The sequence below is a fragment of the Elaeis guineensis genome, chromosome 2 (assembly GCF_000442705.2).
Source record: "Elaeis guineensis isolate ETL-2024a chromosome 2, EG11, whole genome shotgun sequence".
Lineage (NCBI taxonomy): Eukaryota > Viridiplantae > Streptophyta > Magnoliopsida > Arecales > Arecaceae > Elaeis > Elaeis guineensis.
Genome location: NC_025994.2, coordinates 42,023,499 through 42,048,463, shown reverse-complemented (window position 1 = coordinate 42,048,463; position 24,965 = coordinate 42,023,499). Strand labels below are relative to the sequence as shown.

General features: G+C 36.8%; 1 protein-coding gene across 2 annotated transcripts in view; it reads right to left on the bottom strand.

Moving 5' to 3' along the window:
• The window catches only part of LOC105034543 (probable glutamate carboxypeptidase VP8), a 55,285-nt gene that overhangs the window by 9,148 nt on the left and 21,172 nt on the right, over positions 1 to 24,965 (bottom strand). For both annotated transcript variants that reach the window (XM_010909756.4, XM_010909754.4), the window contains 4 exons: positions 20,513 to 20,596; positions 19,439 to 19,527; positions 18,663 to 18,776; positions 17,657 to 17,791 (listed from right to left, as the gene is read on the bottom strand). In XM_010909756.4, coding sequence (XP_010908058.1) covers positions 17,657 to 17,791; positions 18,663 to 18,776; positions 19,439 to 19,527; positions 20,513 to 20,596 — 422 coding nt within the window. The remainder of the gene's footprint in view (positions 1 to 17,656; positions 17,792 to 18,662; positions 18,777 to 19,438; positions 19,528 to 20,512; positions 20,597 to 24,965) is intronic.

Sequence of the window (24,965 nt, the reverse complement as noted above, 5' to 3'; positions counted from 1 at the left end):
ATCACATTAGATTTTATGATAAAATTTATTTTATTTTATTCTGATCAGCTATTTATCATGTGATATAAAGATGACCAAAAAATAGATATAAGATTTCATCTATTCATAAAATAAAGTTCCACATGAAGAACTTGATAATAAGATGTCATTAGTGTTGTGATACATGAAAGGTCGTGTGTTGATTGATAATTCATTTGATACCGCGATTCACAATGATGATTATTTTGTAATCAAATATACAATATATAACCTATGAAGGAATTAAGTTTTTTAAATGTGGCAATATCAGTTTTCAATTATCAGATCCAGATAAAATTTCATTAAAGATTTTTGAAATATTCTGAATAATTAAAACGAAGATGCTTGTGTTAGATTGGACCAAGTGGGAGAACGTTGTGATTTCTCTGATTATACCCAGCCAGATGTGGCACACACTAACACGCATCGGGATTTGTTTTACATGTTTTAATTAATCGGAACTCCGACTAAAGATAAACCTCCAATAAAGTGATAGGGATATATTTGATGGTTTGATAAAATTAAGCTCTATACAATCATTGTGGATAACGTCTATTTTTCAATCTTTGCAACTGATTTAGATATTGCCTCTGATAGATGAGACACGTTATAAAAAGATTTTTACGAACTTGGTCCCTTACTCATCCAAAAGCTTGTGAGATCCTCTTCATCGGGTATATTTGTTAGGATTCGGATACGCAGTGAAAAATAGATTTTAAAATTTTAATCATGCATCAACACTTTATTACATGTGATCCAAACTCCAATCCTTTAATCATCTTAATGATTCTAATCAAGCATGAAATATATAGCCATCAAAGGAGCAAAACGAATTGATATACCTTCTAATCAATTTGATTTTATTGCTGATTGGTCTCCCTTGAGGCACACGTGTATAGCCTCTAACTGTGATCCACACGAGTCTCGATCAAGGACTTTCCCCAATCTAGTTTTGCTGAATTTCTTCTGAAGAATTCAGCACACGCTTTCTTCCTCTTCTCCTTGCACCAGCAACCTTTGGCTTATGACTTCTCTCTTTTCCTCGCTCTTAGACATGTGGAAAACCAACCCCTAAATCCCTTGGGCATCAGCCCCTTTTATAAACAAGTATCCATATGGGACCCCAACTCTCGGGCGTCCCATGTGAGTCATCCTTGGAGTCCTTTTAGGACTCCATCATAAACCCAACATCATAAACCCAACGCCCAACCCTTAGGCGTATGGAATAGGGAGCAAGGAGGGATCCTTGTCCAACAAGGATTCCTTCATAAAAAAGAAAAGAGAGGGATAGAGTTAGTTAGGCGCCAACCAATTGTCATAACTAATTCCTAATCCAATTAGGAATCCTAATAGATGAGAATTCATGGATTTAATCATGTGCTAGCATGCTTGACCTAAACCCATTAGGATTTCTACCAAATCTTTATTGATTTAGGACTTCTTAAGCCTAATCAAAACTGCAAGACCAATTCCCTTTTGTAACCCATTGATTCTACATCTAGCCAGCAGTTGGTCCGAACTTGAGTCAACCTAATCTGATTAGGTCTTAGACTAAATCAGTCCGTACGTTACAATTAATTAAAACTCTTTTAATTAAATTATTGAATTAAATTTTTTAATTCATGAGAATCTACAAGTTAAGATTGATGTCTAGCAATGTGTCATGACTATCTGAAAGATGTGAAATTTGATGGAATATCAAAATACTCTTTCATGATGAGTTACCGTGCAATTCAATCCTCCAATCACACATTCCAGATAGATTATGGGCACGAAATCATGTCAAGCCCAAATATCTATCCATATGTATCTCGATTTAATGATGACGACTCGATTGATGAACCATTAAAAATTCTTTCCAATATTTATTATGCTCTGACTAGAGACTCACTGAGTCATTATCCTGTGAGATCACATAGGATGTTCTCTCCTCTTAGGAATGACCAATTTCTTGTTGACCACTCAATTTTCATGCACACTTCACCATACCCAAAACATCCTACACATATTTCAAAGAGTCATGCTAGGGTATAAACCAAAGTACAAATCCATATACACAAAGTACAATGATGATCTCAGATTTAAGGATCACTTGCACCACTCCTACTGAAGAACCATCTTTGACATGCTGGTAAGGCTCCAAATGTTCTCCCTCTGGATCAGTTTAATGAACTCATTCTTTTAATGAGCACCCACATCATTGTATTAATGTCCATATATAAGTGATTGTGAGATCAATCATCCTCTCCACCGAGCATGCAAAGGATGTGCCAATCTTACCAGTATCATCAATCTCCGACTCGATGATCCTACGACTAGAAACATTTAAAACTAGATATATCATGGTTCAAGTCTCACTAGCATGATCTCATCATCGTCTTAAAATCATTGTCTTAATGTATGAAGTTTATCATAATCTTAATTAAATCAAAGTGAAATAAAATATATAGCATATGACGAAATATAATGTCTCATGTTGTTAATATTTAATAAATATCATGTACATGTATGGAGATATTACAGAAAAATTCTATCACAACATTCATACAATTGGCTTGCAGGACACTATTCTTTCAACCTCTCACTTGCACTAAAGCCAATCACCTCAGTATCTGATGCCCATACAATCAAGATGGCAGTCAAACTATTACTGTGACAAGACCTTAGTAAATAGATCTGCTATATTGTTCTTTGTATCGATTCGCTCTAAGATCACATCTTGTCTGTCGGCAATCTTTCGAATGAGGTGGAAGCATCTGAAGATATGCTTGGATTTCTAATGAGACCTTGATTCCTTCGCCTAGGCAACAACCCCAGTGTTGTCACAATAAAATGGCACGAGATGTTCAATCTCTATAACCACCTAACTCAGTGATGAACTTCTTCATCCAGATGACTTCCTTAGCAGCTTTACTTGCAACAATGTACTCTGCCTTAGTGACTGAGTCTGCAACAGTCTGCTACTTGAAATTTTTTCAGCTCACTGCTTCTCTATACAGAGTAAAAATATATCCTGAGATGGATTTGCTATTATCTGGATCAGACTGATAACTAGAATCAGTATAACCTTTCAGTTTCAAATCTAATCCTTCAATATCAAAAAAATATCTCATCCTTCTCAAATACTTGAGAATATTTTTCACAACTTTCTAATGATCCTCACCTAGATCTACCTGAAATCTACTAGTTATACATAATGTATAAGCCACATCAGGCCTAATACATAGCATAACATATATAATAGATCCTACTGCTGAAGCATAAGGGATAGTGGTCATTCTCTCTATCCTCAGAAGTCTTAGGAGACATCTTCTTAAAGAGATGTATGCTGTAACTCATGGGTAAGTAACTTTTTTTACACCCATCCATGTTGAACCTCTTCAACACTGTACCTAAACTGAGACAAACCTAACATCCTCTTAGATCTATCTCTATAGATCTTAATATCATGTAGGATGCTTCACCCAAGTCCATGAAAAACTTCCGTGATAACCAAATCTTGATCGATTGCAACATCGAGACATCATTTTCAATGAACAGTATGTCATCTATATATAAAACTAAGAAAATGGTGCTCCCACTAATCTTCTTATACACATATGATTCATCTACATTTTTTATGAAATCAAACGATTTGACTGTCTCATCAAAATGGATATTCCAACTCCTCAATGCCTACTTCAATCTATAAATAGATTTTTTTAGTCTGCACACTTGGTTTGCCCTCCCATTAAAGACAAACCTTTCTGACTGAGTCATATATACTTCTTCCTCAAGATTTTCATTGAGAAAAACCGTCTTAACATTCATCTACTAGATCTCATAATCATAATATACAGCTATAGCAAGCAAAATCCAAACGGACTTAAGCATTGCTACCAGTGAAAAGATCTCTTCATAGTCAACACATTTTCTTTGTTTGAAATCTTTTGCCACCAATCTAACCTTATAGATTTCTACTTGACCATCTACTCCAATCTTCTTCTTGAAGATCCATTTGCAACCTATTGGGATCACACTCTCAGGAGCATCAACTAAAGTCCATATTTGGTTAATATACATGGAGTCCATTTCGGATTTTGTGGCTTCAAGTCATCTATCAGAGTCATTACTCATGACAGCTTCCGAATGGGTCAAAGAATCATCATTCTCAATGATGTATGGCTCATTATTATTCTCAATAACAAACACATATCTAAGTGGTACATTACGCACTGTTTGACCTTTGGAGAAGAGGTGTGTCGTGATAGTACCTCATCAAAGGGCACGTCTGGTTGAGGAACATCATGTGGACTCTCTACAAATTATTATGGAATAGATTGCGAGTCTTGAACTTCTCTAAGTTTAACCGTTCTCCCACTGCTTCCTTATCGGATAAAATCTTTTTCTAAGAAAGCGGCATGCCTACTGACAAACATCTTTTTTTCAGGAAGATGATAGTAGTATCCTATACTCTTCTTGGGAAAATCCATAAATCTATACTTCTCCGATCTAGCACTGAACTTATGTCCGTCAACTTTTTTCACATAAACCAAATAGCCCCATACTTTTAAATATTTGAGACTTGACCTCTTTCCATTCCATATCTCATATAGAGTGCTAGAAACAGATTTTGAATGTAATTTGTTTAGAACATATGCGGCTATTTCAAGTGCATAGCTTCAGAATGAGATTGAAAGGTTTATGAACCACATCATAGATCACACCATATCTAATAGAGTGTGATTCCTCCCTTCTGCGACACCATTTAATTGTGTATAAAGAGGTGTCTATTTTCTTTAAAATAATCAAGAAATTCACAGGTTAGGTATTCATCCTCTCGATCAGATCGAAGAGTTTTAATATTTTTACCAGTTTGTTTCTCAATCATTTTTTTTTTTTGAACCCTTCTTGCCAATTTTCTTAGTGCCATCTACTAGCATTACAGGAGCCTTTTCAATCTTGAAGTGGCCCTCAGCTATCTTCAACATATTGAGCAGCTCTGGTAGACTAATGTTCAGTTTGTTCATATAAAAATTAATGACAAACTGAGGAAAAGAATCAGGTAATGATTGCAGGATCAAATCCTGGCTAAGCTCTCCATTCATTACAAAACCCAATTAATCCAATCGAATGATCAAGTCAATCATTTTGAGCATATGGGTCTATACGAATGTGCCCTCGCTCATCCTCGCACGGAACTACTGCTTCGATATCTCATATCTAGCAATTATACTATGCTCTCCATATAACCTCTTTAGCTTGAGTATAGATTACGGTTCCATGCTCTCATGCTGCCTCTACAACTCATTGTTCATGGAGGCCAACATAATACACTTAACAATTATAATATCATCCTGTCACATCTTATATACGGCCTTTTCCTCAGTAGCATCATTCCCAATAGGATTGGGATCAGGAGCATCAAGAATATAGAAGACTTTCTCCAGGATGAGAACTATTCTTAAGTTCCTCAACTAGTCGTATAATTTGATCCAATCAATTTATCGACATCAAGTATGCCACACAGTGTTAGTGACAATACCATGATGCAGATTAAATCTACAAAACAAGAATAAATCATAAGCAAACTACTCATGATGACATGCACAATTAGATGAGATCTTTTGTCTAATCGTGTTTTCCATTTATTTGACGAATTCTATAGCACTAGTATAGAAAACAAGAGATCCTGTTGCTAGATTCCTTAATAGGGTTGAGGTCCCAATCCCTCGTATAAATCTTATGGATAGAAAAACAAACTTCGATGAGTTCAAGAATAAATAACTCTTACCAATTGCATCTCATACAACTTTCAATTTTTCTTTTGCCTCTAAAATACTTGTAGCATTGTGGATAGCACAACAAGCTACAACATGTTAGTCAAGTCACACCTTTCATTCCCATATGGTCATATCTAAATAATACTACCTTTTATGGATCGCACAACAAGGTAGCGTACTCAATTATGCCATAAACATCACTATACACTAAGTCAACATCATACGAACCCCATAACGAGTCTTATAGATAGCACAACAAATCCACTACAGTTTTTAATATACTCTATTAGCTTGGCACGAAAGAAAACATAGATAATGTTTTTAACACTTTCGCCATTAAAACTTAATATAATCTTTTATAAGGGACTTTTGATCTCATGCACATCCATAACATGTATATATCCATCATAGGCAGTATATACATCTAACTACCAACATAAGAGAGCATAAATTAAAACAGAATGGTTATGGACTTTCCTAATGTAATCCATTCGAACCACTTGGATAAATTATGGATCTCATCCTAAGTGCATCACAAAATCAGCCATCTCATGGTTGATCTTCATGCACCTCAGCTCTTGATCCATCTAGTAGTCCTGTCTTCATCTCCATGAAGACTTTGACAAGTGCTTCATCTTCTTTCTTCATTCGTAAACATAAAGAAACATTTTCTATCCATTTACAAATCAAATTCCCTATCCTTACTTTTACATCAACATATAAAACATCCCGATCGGTAGTTGAAAAAATACATTGGAAGAAAAAAAAGATACAGCTAATTATATGAATACATCAAGGACTCCACGTCCCTATTTAAAAAAATTTACAACCATTGCAAATACATTCATACAATCAGCCATCACAGATACATATATCATAAACATCCATCTTATGGGTGCTTCTAGTCCATAACCATCCACCACGCAATGTATAAGAGTAAAGCATGGAATTAGAATAAATCATGTTATTCCAATTGTGATATCATTCAAACATATGTTTATGTAATTTCAATATGGGTTCAAACCCATATAGGGTTTTTCATGTGTCTTCGGTCCAATAATCTTGATTTTGGTTCAACTCTTGACCTAATCAAGATCACATGGATTCAACTCGACCTATGTCATTAATTATGAGTCAATCTCATGTCACCTTTTGAATTAGATTAGCAAGATCTTAAACAAATCCAATCAAATCGGGTTTCCAAGATCTAGCCAACCATGACTCAAACTCTAGTCAAATTAGGGCAATGACAACTTGATTAACCCTTAATTAATTAAGAGTGCTAATCTGATTAGAACTCATGTATTTGAGTTGATCTACAATCATAAAGACTAACCCAATTAGCATCATGAATTGTAGTCAAGGAAAAGTTCATGAAACCCTGAATCTGACTTGTTGCACCTTTCTCTCATGATTCATGTGGGATGCCCAACATAGAACTGTGGGACGCCCCATCAATGAAGCTCCATCCCTCTTAGATAAGATAGCATGTTAGGACACCCCACCATGGCTCATCTAACTATGAGGGTGGCCAGTCGTGCATAATCAATTGCGAAAGGGATAGCATCTCATGCTACAGCCTTTTCCCGTATGCATCTGATGCGAATCACAGTGAATCCTTAACGAATTCAGATGGCTAGAAGGTTCCCCAACTTGTCATACAAGCTCTAAATTCGTGGATTCTGATAATAAAAATTGATCATGAGCAAAATTTTTTTATTTCAGAGATCAATACAGGAAATCAGCAATGCTGAAATTTTAGCACATGACATATGATGAACTAAATCTAATCTATACCACAACAATAATATGCCGTTTAATTGAATCAATCAAGGATGGCTCTGATACCACTGTTGAGATTCAGATACGCAGCGAAAAATAGATTTTAAAATCTTAATCATGCATCAACACTTTGTGATCCAAATCCCAATCCCATAATCACCTTGATGATTCTAACCAAACATGAAACATATAGCTATCAAAGGAGAAAGAGGAATTGATATACTTTCTAATCAATTTGCTTTGATCACTGATTGGTCTCTCTTGAGGCACACACGCGTATGCCTTCCAACAGTATCCACACGAGTCTTGATCAAAGATTTTTCCCAATCTACTTTTGCTGAATTTCTTCTAAAGAATTCAGCACATGCCTTTCTTCCTCTTCTCCTTGCGCCACCAATCTTTGGCTTATGACTTCTCTCTCTTTTCCTCTCTCTTAGGCATGTGGAAACCAGCCCCTAAACCCCTTGGGCGTCAGCCCCTTTTATAGACAAGTATCCACATGGGAACCCAACTCTTGGGCGTCCCATGTGAGTCATCCTTGGAGTCCTAAAAGGACTCCATCATAAACCCAACACCCAACCATTGGGCATGTGGAATAGGGGGTGTGGAGGGATCCTTGTCCAACAAGGATTCCTTCGTAAGAAAGGAAAGAGAGGGAGAGAGTTAGTTAGGCACCAACCAATTGTCATAACTAATTCCTAGTCCAATTAGGAATTCTAATAGATGGGGATTCATGGACTTAATTACGTGCTAGCATGTTTGATCTAAACCCATTAGGATTTCTACCAAATCCTTAATGATTTAGGACTTCTTAAGCCTAATCAAAAGTCCAAGATCAATTCTCTTTTGTGTGTGATCCATTGGATTCCATATCCAGCCAGCAATAAATCCAAGCTTGAGTCAACCTAATCTGATTAGGTCCTAGACTAAACAATCCATGTGTTACAATTAATTAGAACTCTTCTAATTAAATTGTTGAATTGAACTCTTTAATTCATGAAAATCTACAAGTCAAGATTGACGCCTGGCAACGTATCATGGCTATCCAGAAGATGTGGAATTTGATAGAATACCAAAATATCCTTCTATAATGAGTTACCATGCAATTCAATCCTTCGATCACACATCCCAGACAGGTTATGGGCATGAAATTATGTCAAGCTCAAATACCTATCCATATATATCTCGATCTAATGATGATGACTCAGTTGATGAACCATTAGAAACTCTTTCTAATATTCATCCTACTCTGGCCAGAGACTCACTGAGTCATTATCCTGTAAGCTCACATAGAATGTTCTCTCCTCTTACAAGAAGTGATCAATTCCTTATTGACCACTCACAATCTCCATGCACACTTCACCATACTCAGAGCATCCCACATATGTCTCAGAGAATCATGCTAGGGTATGAACTAAAGTACAGATCCATATACACAAGATATCGTTGTAATCTCAGATCTAAGAATCACTTGCCCACTCTCACTAAAGAACCATCTTTGACATACTAATAAGACTCCATCAGCTATTCTCCCTCTGGATCAGTTCAGTGAACTCATTCTTCTAATAAGCACCCACATCCTTGTATTAGTGTTCCTACACAAGTGATTGTGAGATCAATCTTCTCCATCGAGCATACAAAGGACATGCCAGTCTTACCAGTATCATCGATCTCCAACTCGATGATCCTATAACTGAAAATATTTAAAACTGAGGCTATCATGATTTTAGGTCTCACTGGCAGGATCTCATCATGGTCCTAAAATTATTGTCCTAATCTATGGGATTCGTCATAATCTTAATTAAGTCATAGTGAAATAAAAATACAGCATATGACGAAATATAATACCTCATATTATTAATATGTAATAAATGTCATGTACACGAGTATAGAGATATTATAGAAAAAACCCATCGCATCATTCATGTGATTAGCTTGCAGGGCACAATTCTTTCAATATTCAGATTAGGATTAGAAAAATCAAGATGCTGATCGACAACATCAAGGAGCATCCAGAATTGGTTTTTTTGTGGTTGCAAGTCGCAGATGATTACAGATTGATTCGTTTGGACTTAAACAACAATAGTTAGAGGTACGATTATTTCCGCATTCAAGATTACATTTCCTATATGGAAGGCTTCTATCCTGATGGATCCATAAAAATTACAAGAATAAGCAATATTACTAAGCCATATAAACAAGTGATGAAATCTAAAACAAATAAAGCACCTCAACTATAAGACAAAACTGACTCTCCAGACCATACAAATGCACGGAGAGCCCATGCAAAGGCTTTGGTTAAGATATACCAAATTTCGCCAAGAATACACAGAACCTAACCATATATGTCCTCTAATTATATCTTCTAAATCATCCATGCTAACAATCATTCTCCTTAAAAAGTAAATAACCAAATGAATACTTGGTCTAAATATTAAATTGGTTATTTTTCTTACACCACCCCCAAGGTATCATATATACCCCTAAAATAAAGATCCTTAAGTAAAAGAAGAAAAGCACCTATACCTAGCAAAATTAAGTGAATACCCAAAATTGTAGTCATTTTATTTCTACCTTTCCATAAATGGCCAATGAATGAAAAAAAAAATCTTCAAGATTCTTAAGACCAAGAAGCACATCATAAATATCATCCAATCATAGGACAATAAAGAAAATAAAGTGAAGTACTCTAAATACAAAATATGGAAAATATCTATAACTCTCACAACTAGACCAAGCCCCCAACCTAGAGTATCTAGGTGTGGAAGTCAATCCTTGTTCATACATAAGTTTCCCAGGTACAAAACAAGCCACTTCAAAATGGTTCATTGCTGTGGCCTAGAATACGATGAATCCAGCATGGACTATGTAAGCTCTAAGTAGTTATTGAACAAATTAATAAGTTTGGCATTTTCGGTCCAAGTGAAACCAATGATTTCTTGGACACGACCAGCTAAAGTTCAAGTTTCATTAAAGAGTGTTTTCACAAGATAGAACCTCCTCATGGAACATAAGATTTCCATGAGGCTGATGCTGAGCTTCCATCCAAGCATGAATACCTTCAATTAAACGGATACCCTTTTGCAGAAAGTTCAAAATTTAGAATCTTCTATGCAAATAAGAATGAGCCACATATGTGGCCCCACAATGCTAATCAAATCTCATATGCAGCCATACAATCTAACAAGCTGGATACGTGAGTTAAAGTTGTTAAAAGCGCGCTTGAGACATAAGAGGCTCGAGGGGAGGGTCCCCACAACCCTTGTCCCCTTAGGCAAGGCAAGATGGCTGAGGCACCGCCTAGGTGCTTGAGGCGCTGCCTAGGGGCTTGAGGCACGCGCCTAACCTAAGCTCTAACGATGCACCTGAGACGTGCTTCAACCGCTTTAGTCAGGAGGGAAAAAAAAGGGCGACAAAGGCTTTTTGAGAAGTCAGACAGACCCTTCAACTTTGACGCAAAAGAGGAAAAAAAAATGAGACGACGAAAAAAAGGATAGCCCACAGTCGCCGATCGAAGATCCACAGCCATCGGAGCACCACCCCAGCCACCAGAGAAGAGAGCCCACTCGTCGATTGACGCAATCGAGGACCCACGGTCGTCGGTCGAGGACCCACAACCATCGGAGCACCGCCTCAGCTACCGGATAAGAGAACCCACTCGTCGATTGATGTAACCGAGGACCCACGATCGCCAATCGAAGACCCACAGCCGCCGATCGACGACCCCACCCACCGAAGCCACCACCAAACAGTACGGCTCCACTTTTTTTTCTTTGTTTTCTTTCTCTCTTCTTTCCTCTTCTCACCGTTCTTTTGTTTTTGGTGTTCTTTTTGTTTTTGCCATCTACAGTAACCTTTTTTGCACTGCTCATCGTTCCATCTTTTTTTTTTGTTGGCGACGTTCCTTTTTTTTTTTGTCATCTACAGTAACTTTTTTGGGCTTTTTTTTTTCGATTTTGTAAGTTTGTAATACAGCAACACCGTTTTTTTTGGGGTTACATTCTCCCTTCTCTTTTTTTTTGGGCTTTTTTTTTGGATCACATAACCAATCCACAGTGTATGTAATAGAGTTTTTTTTTGGGGGGGGGTTGTGTTGATTTCGTTATCATTGTTTGGCACCTATTTTAGGAGGTTAAAATGGATTCCGAAAGCCATGGATCATCTAAAAAAGATCTAGCGTGGAAATATACACATTTGGCTGACCCAACAGGCAAAAACAAAAATGATATTGTTTGTAATTTTTGTGGAAAAATGACTAAAGAAGAGATTTGTCGGACAAAACAGCATATAGTTGGAGGATTTCGAAATGCCAAAGGTTGCCAAAAATGTCCACCACATATTCATGAAGAGATTAAAGATTATATATTAAGGAAAGCGGAGGAAAAAAAATAAGATAATTTGTTGCCTAATTTTGATGATATGGAAAACTATGGTGTTGATGAAGAAGATGAAATTCAGGTAGTTGGTCCTCGTAGTAAAAGAAGTGATGGTACAAACGAAAGTTCTATGGCTAGTACCAAGGCATCTAGCTCAAAGAAACCAAAAAGAAGGGTCCTGTAGATTTGTATTTTACTCCTGATACAAAAATGGTTGTTCATAGTAGAAAAGAAGGCAAAAAAAAAATAAACTACAATCAATGAAGTTTGAAAAAAAGAATTAAGAGACAAGGCCTGCAAAGAGTTGGCTAGATGGATGTATAATACCGACATTTCATTTAATACCATGAATTATCCAAGCTTTGCTGCTGCAATTGAAGCAATTGGATAATTTGGTCCTAGCATGAAACCTCCAAATTATCATGCGGTTAGAGTCCCTTTGTTAAAAAAAGAAGTTGAGCATACTGGAGATTTGATGAAGGGCCACCAAGAAGAGTGGGCAAGGTATGGATGCTCGATTATGTCTAACGATTGGAAGGATGAGATTGCAAAGAAGGACATAATCAACTTTTTTGTGAACTATCCTAAAGGACCGGTATTCATCAAATCTGTTGATGCTTCCCATATTATGAAGAGTGGAAATCTCTTATTCAAATTGCTTGATGACATAGAGCAAATTGGAGAAGCAAATGTCATTCAAGTGGTGACCAACAATACCTCTAACAGGTGGAATTCAATTTGAATAAACTTTTCCATCTTCAAGTTTTAAGAAATTGTTTAGTACAATAGTAATTTAATATTCAAATTTTTGAATTTTGAACAGGGAGATTGTTGGAGGCTAAGAGGCTAAATTTATATTGATCACCATGTGCTGCCCATTGTATTGACTTGATATTGGAGGATATTGCTGAAATTCCGACAATTAAAAATACATTGAAGAGGGTAATTTTTTTGAATGGGTACATCTATAGCAAAACAGACATTACGAACTTGATGAAGAGTTTTACAAAACAAAGAGAGCTGCTTAGGCCGTCTAAAACTAGATTTGCAACTACCTTTATCACTTTTCAATTAATACATAATCAAAAGAACAACTTGAGGAAGATGTTCAATTCTGAAGAGTAGAACTCCAAGCCTTAGGCAAAAGAGTCAGTTGCCAAGAAAGCAGTTAGTACTGTTTTGATGTCTATATTTTGGACTAACATTGTTTATATCCTTAAGTTGTCTGGCACTCTTGTTTGTATCCTTCGATTGGTGGATGGGGAGAAAAAACCTCCTATAGGATATATCTATGAGACTATGGATAGGGCAAAAGAAACTCTTACCAAGTCTTTCAGTGATAGAGAAGAGAGGTACAAGGTCTTTAAAATTATTGATGCTTGGTGGGAATATCAACTACATTGTCCTTTGCAAGCAGCTGACCATTATTTAAACCCTGAGTTCTTTTATAAAAATTCCAATATTGAGTAGGATGAAGAGGTGATGGATGGCCTATACAAGTGTATACAAAGGCTAGTTCCAAGTGTTGAAGTGCAAGATAAGATTACAAATGAGCTAAAAGTATAGAAATGCTCAAAACCTTTTTGGAATGCCAATGGCTGTTAGGCAGGAAGACAAAATCATCGAGTAAATAAATTAGTTTATTTTGCTTTATAAATTTAGTTATATGCTTGTTTATATTTGTAATCTAAAAGCACTTTGATGTTTGTTTAATCAATAGCTGAGTGGTGGGTTGCATATGGATCTTCAACTCCAAATTTGCAAAAGTTTGCAGTAAGAGTTCTTAGCCTCACTTGTAGTGCTTGTGGTTGTGAAAAAAATTGAAATGTATTTTCACATGTAAATACTAACTCTATTATTATTATGTGTGATAGCTTTAAGAGGTTCTAGATTGGATGTAGTTATATTATCAAATAATTTTATTTATTATTTTATATTTTTATTCTTGCAGCTTCATGGTAAAAAGAGGAATAGACTTGCTCAACAATACTTAAATGATTTGGTATTTGTGAAATACAATAGAGTCTTGAGGCGCCGATATAATAGGTGTGATACCATTGACCCTATTTCTTTGAAGGACATTGATGATAGTAATAAATGGTTGGTGGGAAGAATCGATGGGGGTTCTAATAATAATATTGAATTGGTGTATGATGATGATGATTTGACTTGAGATGCTGTTGCTAGGATTGCTGGAGTTGATGAGTCTACCTATCACACAAGAATTAGTGTGAATACTTCATCAAAAGGGGGGGCTTTATTCTCAAGGCCTAGAGCATCAAGATTACAACTTGCAAATGAGTTAAGAGGACTCAGAAGAAGAGCAAGACATTGGAGATAACAAGTCTAATGAAGAAGAACAAGATGATCTTATTATTGATGATGAGGAGGTCTACTAGGAGATTACATGTACTGCTTGTTTATTGTGAGATTAGCTAGAACTTTTAACTAGAATTTTAGACTACTTAGTTATATACTTGTGTTAGTGTGATTTTTATTTTGTTGTTATGTGCTTACTGTGAACACTATTTTGCTTGAATGTTTGTATGCTATGTGTTTTGTGTTAAAACTTTAATGAGTGTGCATTTTAATATTAATGATATTTGATTGTAGTTTGAAAATATATAATTTTATATATTATGCATATTTCATCTTATTTTTAATAAATGTGCACCGCCTTGCTCAAGGGCGTGCTTGCACCTTGCGCCTAGACTCCTGGCATCCTTTATGCTTCGGTGTGTCTTGCGCCTTTAATAACTTTGTACGCGACCACATAATGATAAGTAGATCACCTTATTGACCCATATGCAATCCAAGGACATATAATAAATGCATATAGGAAACGCAACGTGGTCAAGGGGCATATGTGGACATACACCCCATTTAAAATAATGCTAGAAATATTTTGTATGACTACATTCAAAAGTTATTGCTCATGACAAAGTAGCCAATATGCGGAAGTTTTGCAATATTTTACTTCTCTCAAATCAAATGATCTTTTCTTTGCTATTGATGATTAAATGATCAATGTTTAGAGATGTAAAAAGGCCTCTCATATACCTCAACAACAACTTAAATTTTGCCATGTGATAAGGAATGCATACATAATGCTAGCCTTGATTTGATTCCCAGTGTTTACCATGATTTGACTCCATCATTCCATAAGGTCTTTCATATGGTTTAAAATCAAGGATTCATCAGTTGCTTAAACCATGAAAGCTTTCCAGATTTCATCCATCGAAGAACAAAAGTATTACAACCAAAAAGTGTCAAAAGGATTCCAAAGATACAATAATTGAAAAATTGGAAAATGTAAATGGTTACGAATCCAAGACCATACCTTGAAATAATGAAAGATTGCATGTAGAACCTACAACTAATTGAAGAAACATGAAAAAGTAAAAGAGGACTCAGAGGTCTAGAAGCCCATTTTAATGTAAAAATCTCAAATCATGTCTTATGTTGGTTGTGTCCATCTGCCAAATGATGATCTCAAGCATTCATAATAAAACTAATTGGCTGTTTCTTCCGTAGAAACCTATCTTCCAATACTTATTTTAATAAATAATTCAGATAATTATTTCTACCAAAAGCCACCTTCAGGCAGTTATTTTCAGCAATAACTGTGCTCTAATGATGGTTTGTATGCATATTAGTAGGTAAATACCCATATTTAACTTTTATTGGTAGTTATCTCCAGGAAAAACTTCTAACAAGTAGCTGTTCTACATGTATGCCACTCATGCGGCTCTTAAAAAGCCATGTGTCATAGTCAAGTTGTAACACAGTTTTGATCAATAATCAAAATACAGTCAACCAAAATATTGTTTAATCACTGATCAAAATATTGTTCAAGATTCTGGTTTAAACAAATAAATGGCATCATATAGAATCCCTTTATGTTGCCTTTTTTAAAAAAAAGAATGAAACTCTAATAAAACTTCATTTAGTCTTTAATATACCTACACACCAAAATGGAGATGGAACAAGGCATCTCAAGTACCACTACATCATCAAAATTCTACCAAAACTGCTTTTCAGGTTCTATAATCATCACCAAGGATCGCTGACTCAGAACCAAATCCCGTGGTACAAATCTATATGCCCCCGTACCAGACCATACCAAGTCCAACCGACATGGGAACGAGGAATGAACAAGGGAGAAAAAGAGAAAAAGAGAAGAGTGAGAGGGGGAAGGAAAGAGAGACCGACGGAGACATCGGCGGTGGCCACAAGAGGGCCTCGGAGGCCGTCGGAGGGCTGCCAAAGCCTTTCGGGCTCCGTAGTCCTCTGCGAGAGAAAATACGAGAAGAGAGAGAGAGAGACGAAGGGGAAGGAAGAGAAGAGGAGATAGTAGAAGGTAGCGGGGAGGCCATCGAAGAGCCGTTGGGTGGCTGTCGTGGCCGTCGGACAGTCCAAAATAGCCTCGCGACCGCCGTAGGTTCGTTGTTTCACTGTGTTTTTTTAAAAACACGATATACAATGAAGTCGACAATGAATTTGCTGGCTTCCTGTATATCTTTTTTATAAAAATATAATGAAATAGGAGCGAACACCAGTTTCAAATCCTCGACGGCCGTGGGGCTATTTTGGACCGTCCGACAGCCACGACAGTCCCACAATCTCCTAACCGCCTTCCACTCCCTCCTCTTCTCTTCTTTCCCCTCTCTCTCTCTTCTCACATCTCATAGAAAAACGAGAACCCAGGAGGCCTCAACGGCTCTCTGACGGCCTTGTGGTCCACCACCAACCTTTTCTTTTCCTTCTCTCCCCCTCCTCCCTCTCTTCCTCTCTTTCATTCTCTCTTGCTTCGTCTTCGCCAGTGTTCCGAATCAGACGTCCGAATCACACCTGTTAGCCGTTGGTTTGATTTGGCATAATACCCCGAACCACCTGATTCAGAGTGGTTCGACAAACTCTGACCATGACCATTCATCCTTTAGATATTTTGATATTTTGTGATGCCTTTCTGTTTCTGCATGTAATAGTCATCAGATTTATGAAAATATCTCAATGTTTAAAAGGTTTAGGCAATAAATGGAAGACAAGGGGTCTGCCTGATGCTTAGTTGCTAGGCAAGTGCTTAAATCGGCATCCAAGCCCAAGACACCCCAAAAATAAAATTTTTGAACTCTAATAAATAAAAATGCTAAAAAAAGTTAGAATCATAAACAAACACAACATATCAAGAAAGATAAAATAGGTCCATTATGTGTTCCAACTCCTCAACTTGCAATACCAATCTATAAATCGATTCCATCCTCCATACTCAGAACTTGATGTGAAACATTCAGCAGCCCCGCGTAGGCGGTTTAGGTGGCACAGTATTTTAGAACATTAATATATTTCATTTCTTTCCATTGGTCCATCTAGTATTGTATTTAGCCCAAGTTGAATTTGTCAACAAGTCATCACGTGTCCTCAATGTTTAGATTCTAACAAGAGGATGCTTTCGAATGTTGAGGCAAAGAAATAAGCTAAAAGTGAATACAAAAGCCTCATTAACACCCTCGGGTGCTGTTTAGTGGAACATTTTTTTTCCTTGTCCTAGTTAAGAAGTCAACGGGCAGGAACTTTTGAACAGACTAATAGGCTTTTCGGTGAAGAGAAAAAAACACATTATTGGACTTTTAACACTTCTGTGCCAGAAAACTATAACGGTGCCTACTATAATTACCAGAGGTTCTACCACAAAATTTCCATGTGTAGTACACTTACCAGATGCTTAAACCACCCTCTCCTTTTAAGGCCCTCAGCTTCCAGGAAGCTTCTTTCTGTAAGCATAAGGCGATCATTAAAAGCCCGTCTCTTCAGTGCAGCAAAATGCTCCATGGTTTCTTGCTCTTGCAGCCTCTGTTGTATGTTTTGAAAGAAGAAAGTAAAATAGCGATTACTTAAATGATGATAACCCAATAAATGGGTTCTGAAAGGTTACTAGGAATCAGATTTCTTCAAAAAATATGCTTTTTTTTTTAAAATGTCAACTAATGATGAGAATAAACCAATAGTGAGATGTATAATGCTAGCAAATTTATGACAACCTGTTGCATCATTCTTAATAAGTAAATAAATAAATAGTAAAGAGGCAGTTTGTCTTGTTCAAGAACAAAAAATATTAGGGGTACATTACAAGGGATCAAGAAGAAGCTGCTTCATTCATGCAAGCCTTCTTAATCCCTCTTCTAGCTGGCCCTGCCAATTGCCAATTCTTAAGTACCAACCATCTAAATAGGAGCCAGGACAAGACTGCCACTCCTTGACAGGATAGGTCAAAAAGGCTTCTAAATTCCAGCAGAAAATTTCACCAACATTTAACAAACAAATATATAAACAAACAACATATAAATGCGCTCTCAGGTCAACATTTCTGCTGATACATTCTAGGTAATGTAGGCCTTCAGGTGATTATTTAGAAAAGCAAACAAAGAAATTGTCCAATTTCTTTTTTTTTTTTTGTGCAAAGAATCCAATAAGGCAAAGAACAAAGTGGAACAAAATGGTAAATCCAATTGGTTTTGTAAACTTCTAGTTAGTGATGGATCAGATGCCTTTTTTAGCAGTAAATTAGGATGATTTGAGGGAAGAAACGAAATTTATTCCCAGAAGTTTACCCTTATGATGTTCAACACTTACCAATTAAAATATTGATATCAGTAGAATTAAGAAAGAAGAAAAATGGAACAATATGCAAAGATCAAATCTGATGGCAAGTTTCACCACCGACCTTTCCTTCCTCTGAAGCTTCATTGGCTGCAACAGTGAGTTCACGAATGGATGCATTTACAGGCTGTAGAAATTCCCCGCCATTCAGAAAGGCACTTAATTCATTTGTATGTTCCTGTAGAAAGTAAAAAGAACATTCATCTTTTAGTTATGTAGATCCAATTCTCACAAAACTAACTGCAAATGCCTCTTCCACATGGAAAACCTAGTAACACAGAGACAAGCTTTCGTTTAATATATTATATGGCTAACAGCTTAAGAGCAATAAAAAGCCTATGGATATACCAATTATTGGTTCATAAGCATAAAAATATCATATTTTAAAAACTTTCAAGTACAACTTATGACATGACTCCATCATTAGCAATTCAAGTTCAACAACATACGGACAGGCTTATATGCAAAAGTTAAGAAAGCATTATCAACTTATTATTAAAACAACATCTAGAACATGCAGATATTATTGACATACTTGTTTTTCCCTAACAAACAATTCAGCTCTCTGGCTAGACTCCAACCATTGCATCCAGGGATAACCACATCTACTAATAATCAACCAAGCCAAAAAAAAGGACCAATTTATGATTAAAACTATCACAATATGATTCCTCTGGACTTGCACAATATGATTCCTCTGGACTTACAAAGTTAAACTCAGTTATTAGAACCATACAACAAGAACAGATGTTGTTTCAATTAAAATGTAAAAAGAAAAGTGAATCAGTAAAACTTAGAAGGAAACTTCTGATGAGAACTGGGTGAAGTAGCTATTTTTACCTGCAACCGAGCAGCGTAAGAGAGATAATCAAAGGGTAGGACTGGATCATCTGCTAAGTGAAGACCTAAAAGTCCCCAAATTTCAGCAACTGGAGCAGCATACATGATTAGGTCAGCAGACTGCAATAAATATGGATTTACACCATATAGACATACCATGCTTCATAACTGACTTAGAAAACAAATGAAATCAGCACAGAAAATTATATAAAGAGCCTTTAGGAGTTATGCAACCAGCTGAAATTGTAGCTCTCAGCTGCAATTGTTAGGATTTTTACTTGCATATGACATCAATCTTTTGACTCAACTAACTCCCATAACAGATCTAATAAACCAAATGGTCTCCAGATGTCAACATTAGGAGAAAATTGTAAATGGCAGGAACAAGTTGTAAATTATAAAATATTATTTGGTACCGACAATTATTTGTTAAGAATAGCTTATATAAGAATCATAGAAAGAACAATGTTCCAAAGGTGTTTAGATACCCCAGCATGCAAATACCGCAAGAACATCCAACTTATTGCAGAAAATTGCCAATGGCCAGATATTAGTGATTTAGTTGGAGCTGTGTCAGAGGATAATACAATCACCCCTCAGGTAGTATCCAGAAATTTCAGGGTAGCAGAATGGCTGAATTTTTAAGCTCTCAATTTTTTTCTAACGTATTTCTTCTTTTCTATCTGAAGCAAAAGCCTTGTAGCTTACTGATTTGAATCCTCTTTCGATAAGCTTGTTTGGATGAGCAGCAATTTACGAGAAGAATTTCATTCAGATCAGGGAAGCATCTCACATTCTCACTGGTACATTTCCAAAATATCACGATACCAAGCTCCATTTAGAAGGTGATTCATGGTGACCCAATTATTTTGGGATTTTATGAATCCAAATTTCTAATATCAGTAAAACTTCTCTCCCCTCAGAGTTAACTTTTCCTAGAAAACAACCATATATGGATTATTCCACAGACAGTCTCTCCAAAAATCCAAAAGGCCCCTAAGACACCAGCATCTCCACATGCATGTGAAACACGTCTCATAGCAGCAAATGTATATAAGAATATGGAAAACTTACTAGCTACATGACGATGAAACATCGGATCTCCATGTTTTTCCATCCAGTCATAGGTATCAAGAGCAGTATGGTAGCCTGAAAATTCTGAAGAATAATACAGGGTTAGCGTTTCCAATATTAATAAAGCTTATGGATATCATCTACCATAATAATAATGATGATGATCATGATCATGATGATGATGATGAGTTATTTCTATTACATAACGTAATTTAGGGCCTCTATTTGGATGCCCAATCACCCTATCCATGTAATCTGACAAATGGGCAGAACTTGCTCAACAAGGAAACAGAAGAAAAAAGATTGAGGAATTGGCATAACCAATCCCCCCGACCCCAAACCTTCTGGGAAACCAAAATCTAATTGAAAAGTTAATTTCTGGTATCTCAGAAATTTGGGATTCCAGAATAAATGGACTTATGTGATCCATTGATTTTATTATCCTTCTACCTTAATTTATGTATTTTCCAAGGTCTGCCATAATGCTCCATATTGTATCATACCATAAGGTATCGAGGTTCAGTTAACCAAGCGGAACTGTCTTGCACCGCCCAGTTTCAAGCAATACCATGGCCAAGAGTAAGAAAATGTGGTAGAAGCCTATCTTGGCATGGGTTGCATAACATTGTGCACCAACCATATTATACCGACCAAGGTCCGCTGTACCGGCACCGGTACTCGTACCGACGCCAGGCCGATATGGTACGATATGGTACCGATACTGTACCGACATACGGTACGTTCCACTATACCAGTTCGATACCGGTACTTTTTTTTTTGTTTTGTTTCTTTTTTTCTGGATCTCCAAGTTATTATTTCATAATTATAACCCCAAAATTATATTATATTGCATATTATTGACATATTTAGATTCAATTTTTGAGTTCGATAGCGATACAAAGAATCTTGATCCAAAATTTCAAATACATATTTATTTACATTATATTACAACTCTATCATCCTAAAATTAAAAAGAAAATGTATAAATATGTATCAAAATATATGTAAATTTTTAAAATACAAAGCACAAAAAATGATATACTAATCTTGAGATCTGTTCTGCATTTAATATCTCATCAAGTATCTGTGATGCTCGTAAATATCTGGATCATTGGCATAGTCTAAAGGAACATCAATCAATCCCTCTAACCAGGAAGACTGTACTCCTGAATATTCATCCCATAAAGTATTCTCTCTGGATTGTAAGACATCTCACATCTCTCACTCAAACTTTGACTCTGAGAAGTATCCTCGAGATGATGGTATGACTGTGAAGGAGCCCATCCAAATATGTCGGTAGCAAAGTTTGATCCGTAAGATGCTCCAAGCTGCATAGGGTAGGAATCACTAGAAGACGATACTTCGGATGCACCATATCCATATGAATCATAAGGTGGCTACGAGTAAAAAGATTCATAATGCGAGGATGATCCAGATACATCCATGGATCCTACTCCACGTGCAAAATCGTCTGTAGCTGCATCGTGTGCTGGACGATCTCTAGGAGCCCGTCATTTATATGAAATCGGCTCCCCATGGTCTCTACCGACTCGTCCACTATGGTCCCAATCTTGTGTGACATGTATAAACTAGGACTCACCAGTGAATCGAATATCACCTTGCAGCTGTCTCATAAACAGTGGTCTCTTGTCCTCCAGTTCCTTCTAGATCATCATATCCATGACTACTACTACTAGTACCATCATCACTCTCTGATCTCCAAATCTGAGCCAGATAGCTCTTGTACTCTCGAGGTGCACGCGCAACTGTCTTTTCTTCCCCCTTTGCCCCTCTGTGATTGAGTTTTCTGTGATGAGAAGGATGGATGTCTTGTTGCTGACTGCCGATCTTGTCTCAATATTTTTCACTCAAACCTCTGCGAAGATGTATCGAATATCGAGTCATGTGATGAATGAGTTCTCCGTGTCCTCTCAAGCTATGACTGATCAGCTCGAATCTTATGTGGAATATTTTTTTATGCCCATTGCCTTGGATCCACCTGGATCTCCCTAGCTACCACACTGACTGGTCGTGGAGGGGATCTCGACTCATCAAGCTCTAGCTCCTGCTACTGACCTGCAAACCATCCGATGATCAGATCGTCGTCCTCGTCAGCATAATCATCTAGTGCTGGATTAGTGTGCTTCAATTGTACTTCCTCCTAAATGCATTTTAGTCTCAATCTCAAATTATAGCGAACATATATAAGATCATTGAGATGCTTTTGTGTTAGACGATTTTTCTGTTTGCTGCGGATAAGGACGAAATCGATCAATTGCGCTCACAGCCACTAATAGAGACCGTCTGAAAAAAATGCGGACAGCCACACCTCTCAAATATTCTGCGGATATTCCAAAATAAATCCACCATTCAGCTGCAAAAGCAAAATTACATATCAAATTTCATAATATTATTAGGCATATGATGTCAATCTATACTGCTAATTATTGATATATAATTTATTTGGATTCATCTTCTTTTTGCTTACGACAGCTGATGGAACTCCAAAGCTGTCTGATCCCTCTCTAAACTATTTCAACTGTAAAAAAATATATTTATTAAATTTATAAATATATCGTTAAGTACAGATCGAATTCAGTTGAATAATCACCTCTGTTTTAAACTAGCATACCTTTTGCAGACACAAAGATGCGATTCCTGGATCAGATCCATCTTATATATCACATTACGAAGAGCAGCAAGAAGCTCGTTATCCATATCTAACCCAAAAATGATATACTGAAATCTCGGATTCAAATAGTAAACTGCAGATAAATTCAATAATTGATTAAATATATTTTTATAAGTATAAGAAAAAAAAATATTTTAAAGTATTTTTGAATTCGTACTTACTGGCTAGATACAAATCACTACCCATCTGATAGTTCCAACGATGCTCAATAATGTTAACGAATTTTTGAGCATGCTTCGGATCATTCTCACTGATCTGTTTTTTGCCCTCTCCATTATGTAATATAAGAAGCCCATCTGGAGGTATCTTTCACTATTCACGACGTGAAACACCTCATATAATGGCTTAATAACCTTCACTATCTTCTCAATTCGCCGTCAGAATGACTGACTCATCATCAAATTCTCCACATGACTTCCATTAATGCCGACCCTCGCATATCTGCTCTCCTGCCACTCGGCACTGACAAACATCTGACGTAAGACTGCTTTCTTCTGAAGAAGACTATCAAATGCTACGTAGTTGATAGCAAATCATATGACATCCGATCTCAAGATCTCCTCCCAGTATACGTCCACATCAATGAAAGGACCCATGTGTGATTGTAGATAAATCTAGTAATAGCCTGAACAATCTCCACTACCTGCTACACCCTACGAATCTTTCCAATATCCATCAATATAAGATCAATACAATGTGCAGCATATGAGGTCCAGTATATCTGCGGTCGCTGCTCCATCAACAACTCTCCGACAGTCTTATATTGTGGCCCATTATCTGTGATAATTTGCACGACATACTGCTCACCCACTGAATCAATCACCTCTTCTATCAGACCAAGGATATATGCGGTATCGTGCATCTTATCTGAAGCATCAATTGATTTGTGAAAAAAAAATTTTCCATCACAGTATGTCAAAAAATTAATGATGCTCCATCTAGTAGGACCAATCCAACCATCACACATCACACATCACTGTCAGTCCTATATATACCATTTATTCTCGTAAGAAGTAATCCATCTCTGCATATTTTTCTTGTTACTGTTAAGAAGCTGACCATAGATGTCTTTAGGTCCTGACGGATCTACGCCCTGATCGACAGCCTCTATGGCTGAAATGGCAAATCGATAGTAAAGATTGTCTGCTGCATTTACTGGAATATAACTGAAATAAAACCATGATCCAATAGCTCGCCACATATCCTTCTTATTATTCTTTTTCACCATAATATCAATCCTCTATTGCTTTGAATCCTTGCTAAAAAAAACATGTTGATACAAATCATAGATGGTGACTCCTACTGGAATATCTCTGAAGGACCTCCTACTGTCAAAACCTCCCAACAAAGATGAAAATTGTATCTGCTCCCTTTACCATCAGGCTCTCTGACTGAGATAGTCCTCCTGAACTCGGATTCTTCCCCATCGATCACTGATTCAGATCTCAATTCATAGCATGATGGTCCAAATCGCTCTTTATACCTAGACATCTCCTCCTGCCTGTACTGATCATCCAAGCTCGTTTGAATGGTAGTTTCAATCTGTGCTTCCTCATCATCTGGAGCGGAAGCCTCCTCTGACTCTTTAGAGTGATAAGAAGGTGGTTCTGCAACTCGATAGTCCACTTTCGTCCTCTTCTGTTTTGCTCTTTCCTTCGCTGCTTTCGAATCAACGAAGTGCTTTCTCATCAACTGTCGGACCTCCTGTGGATATTTCCGACACATGGATATATCAGGATAACCACCAACCAAGTGCTGCTT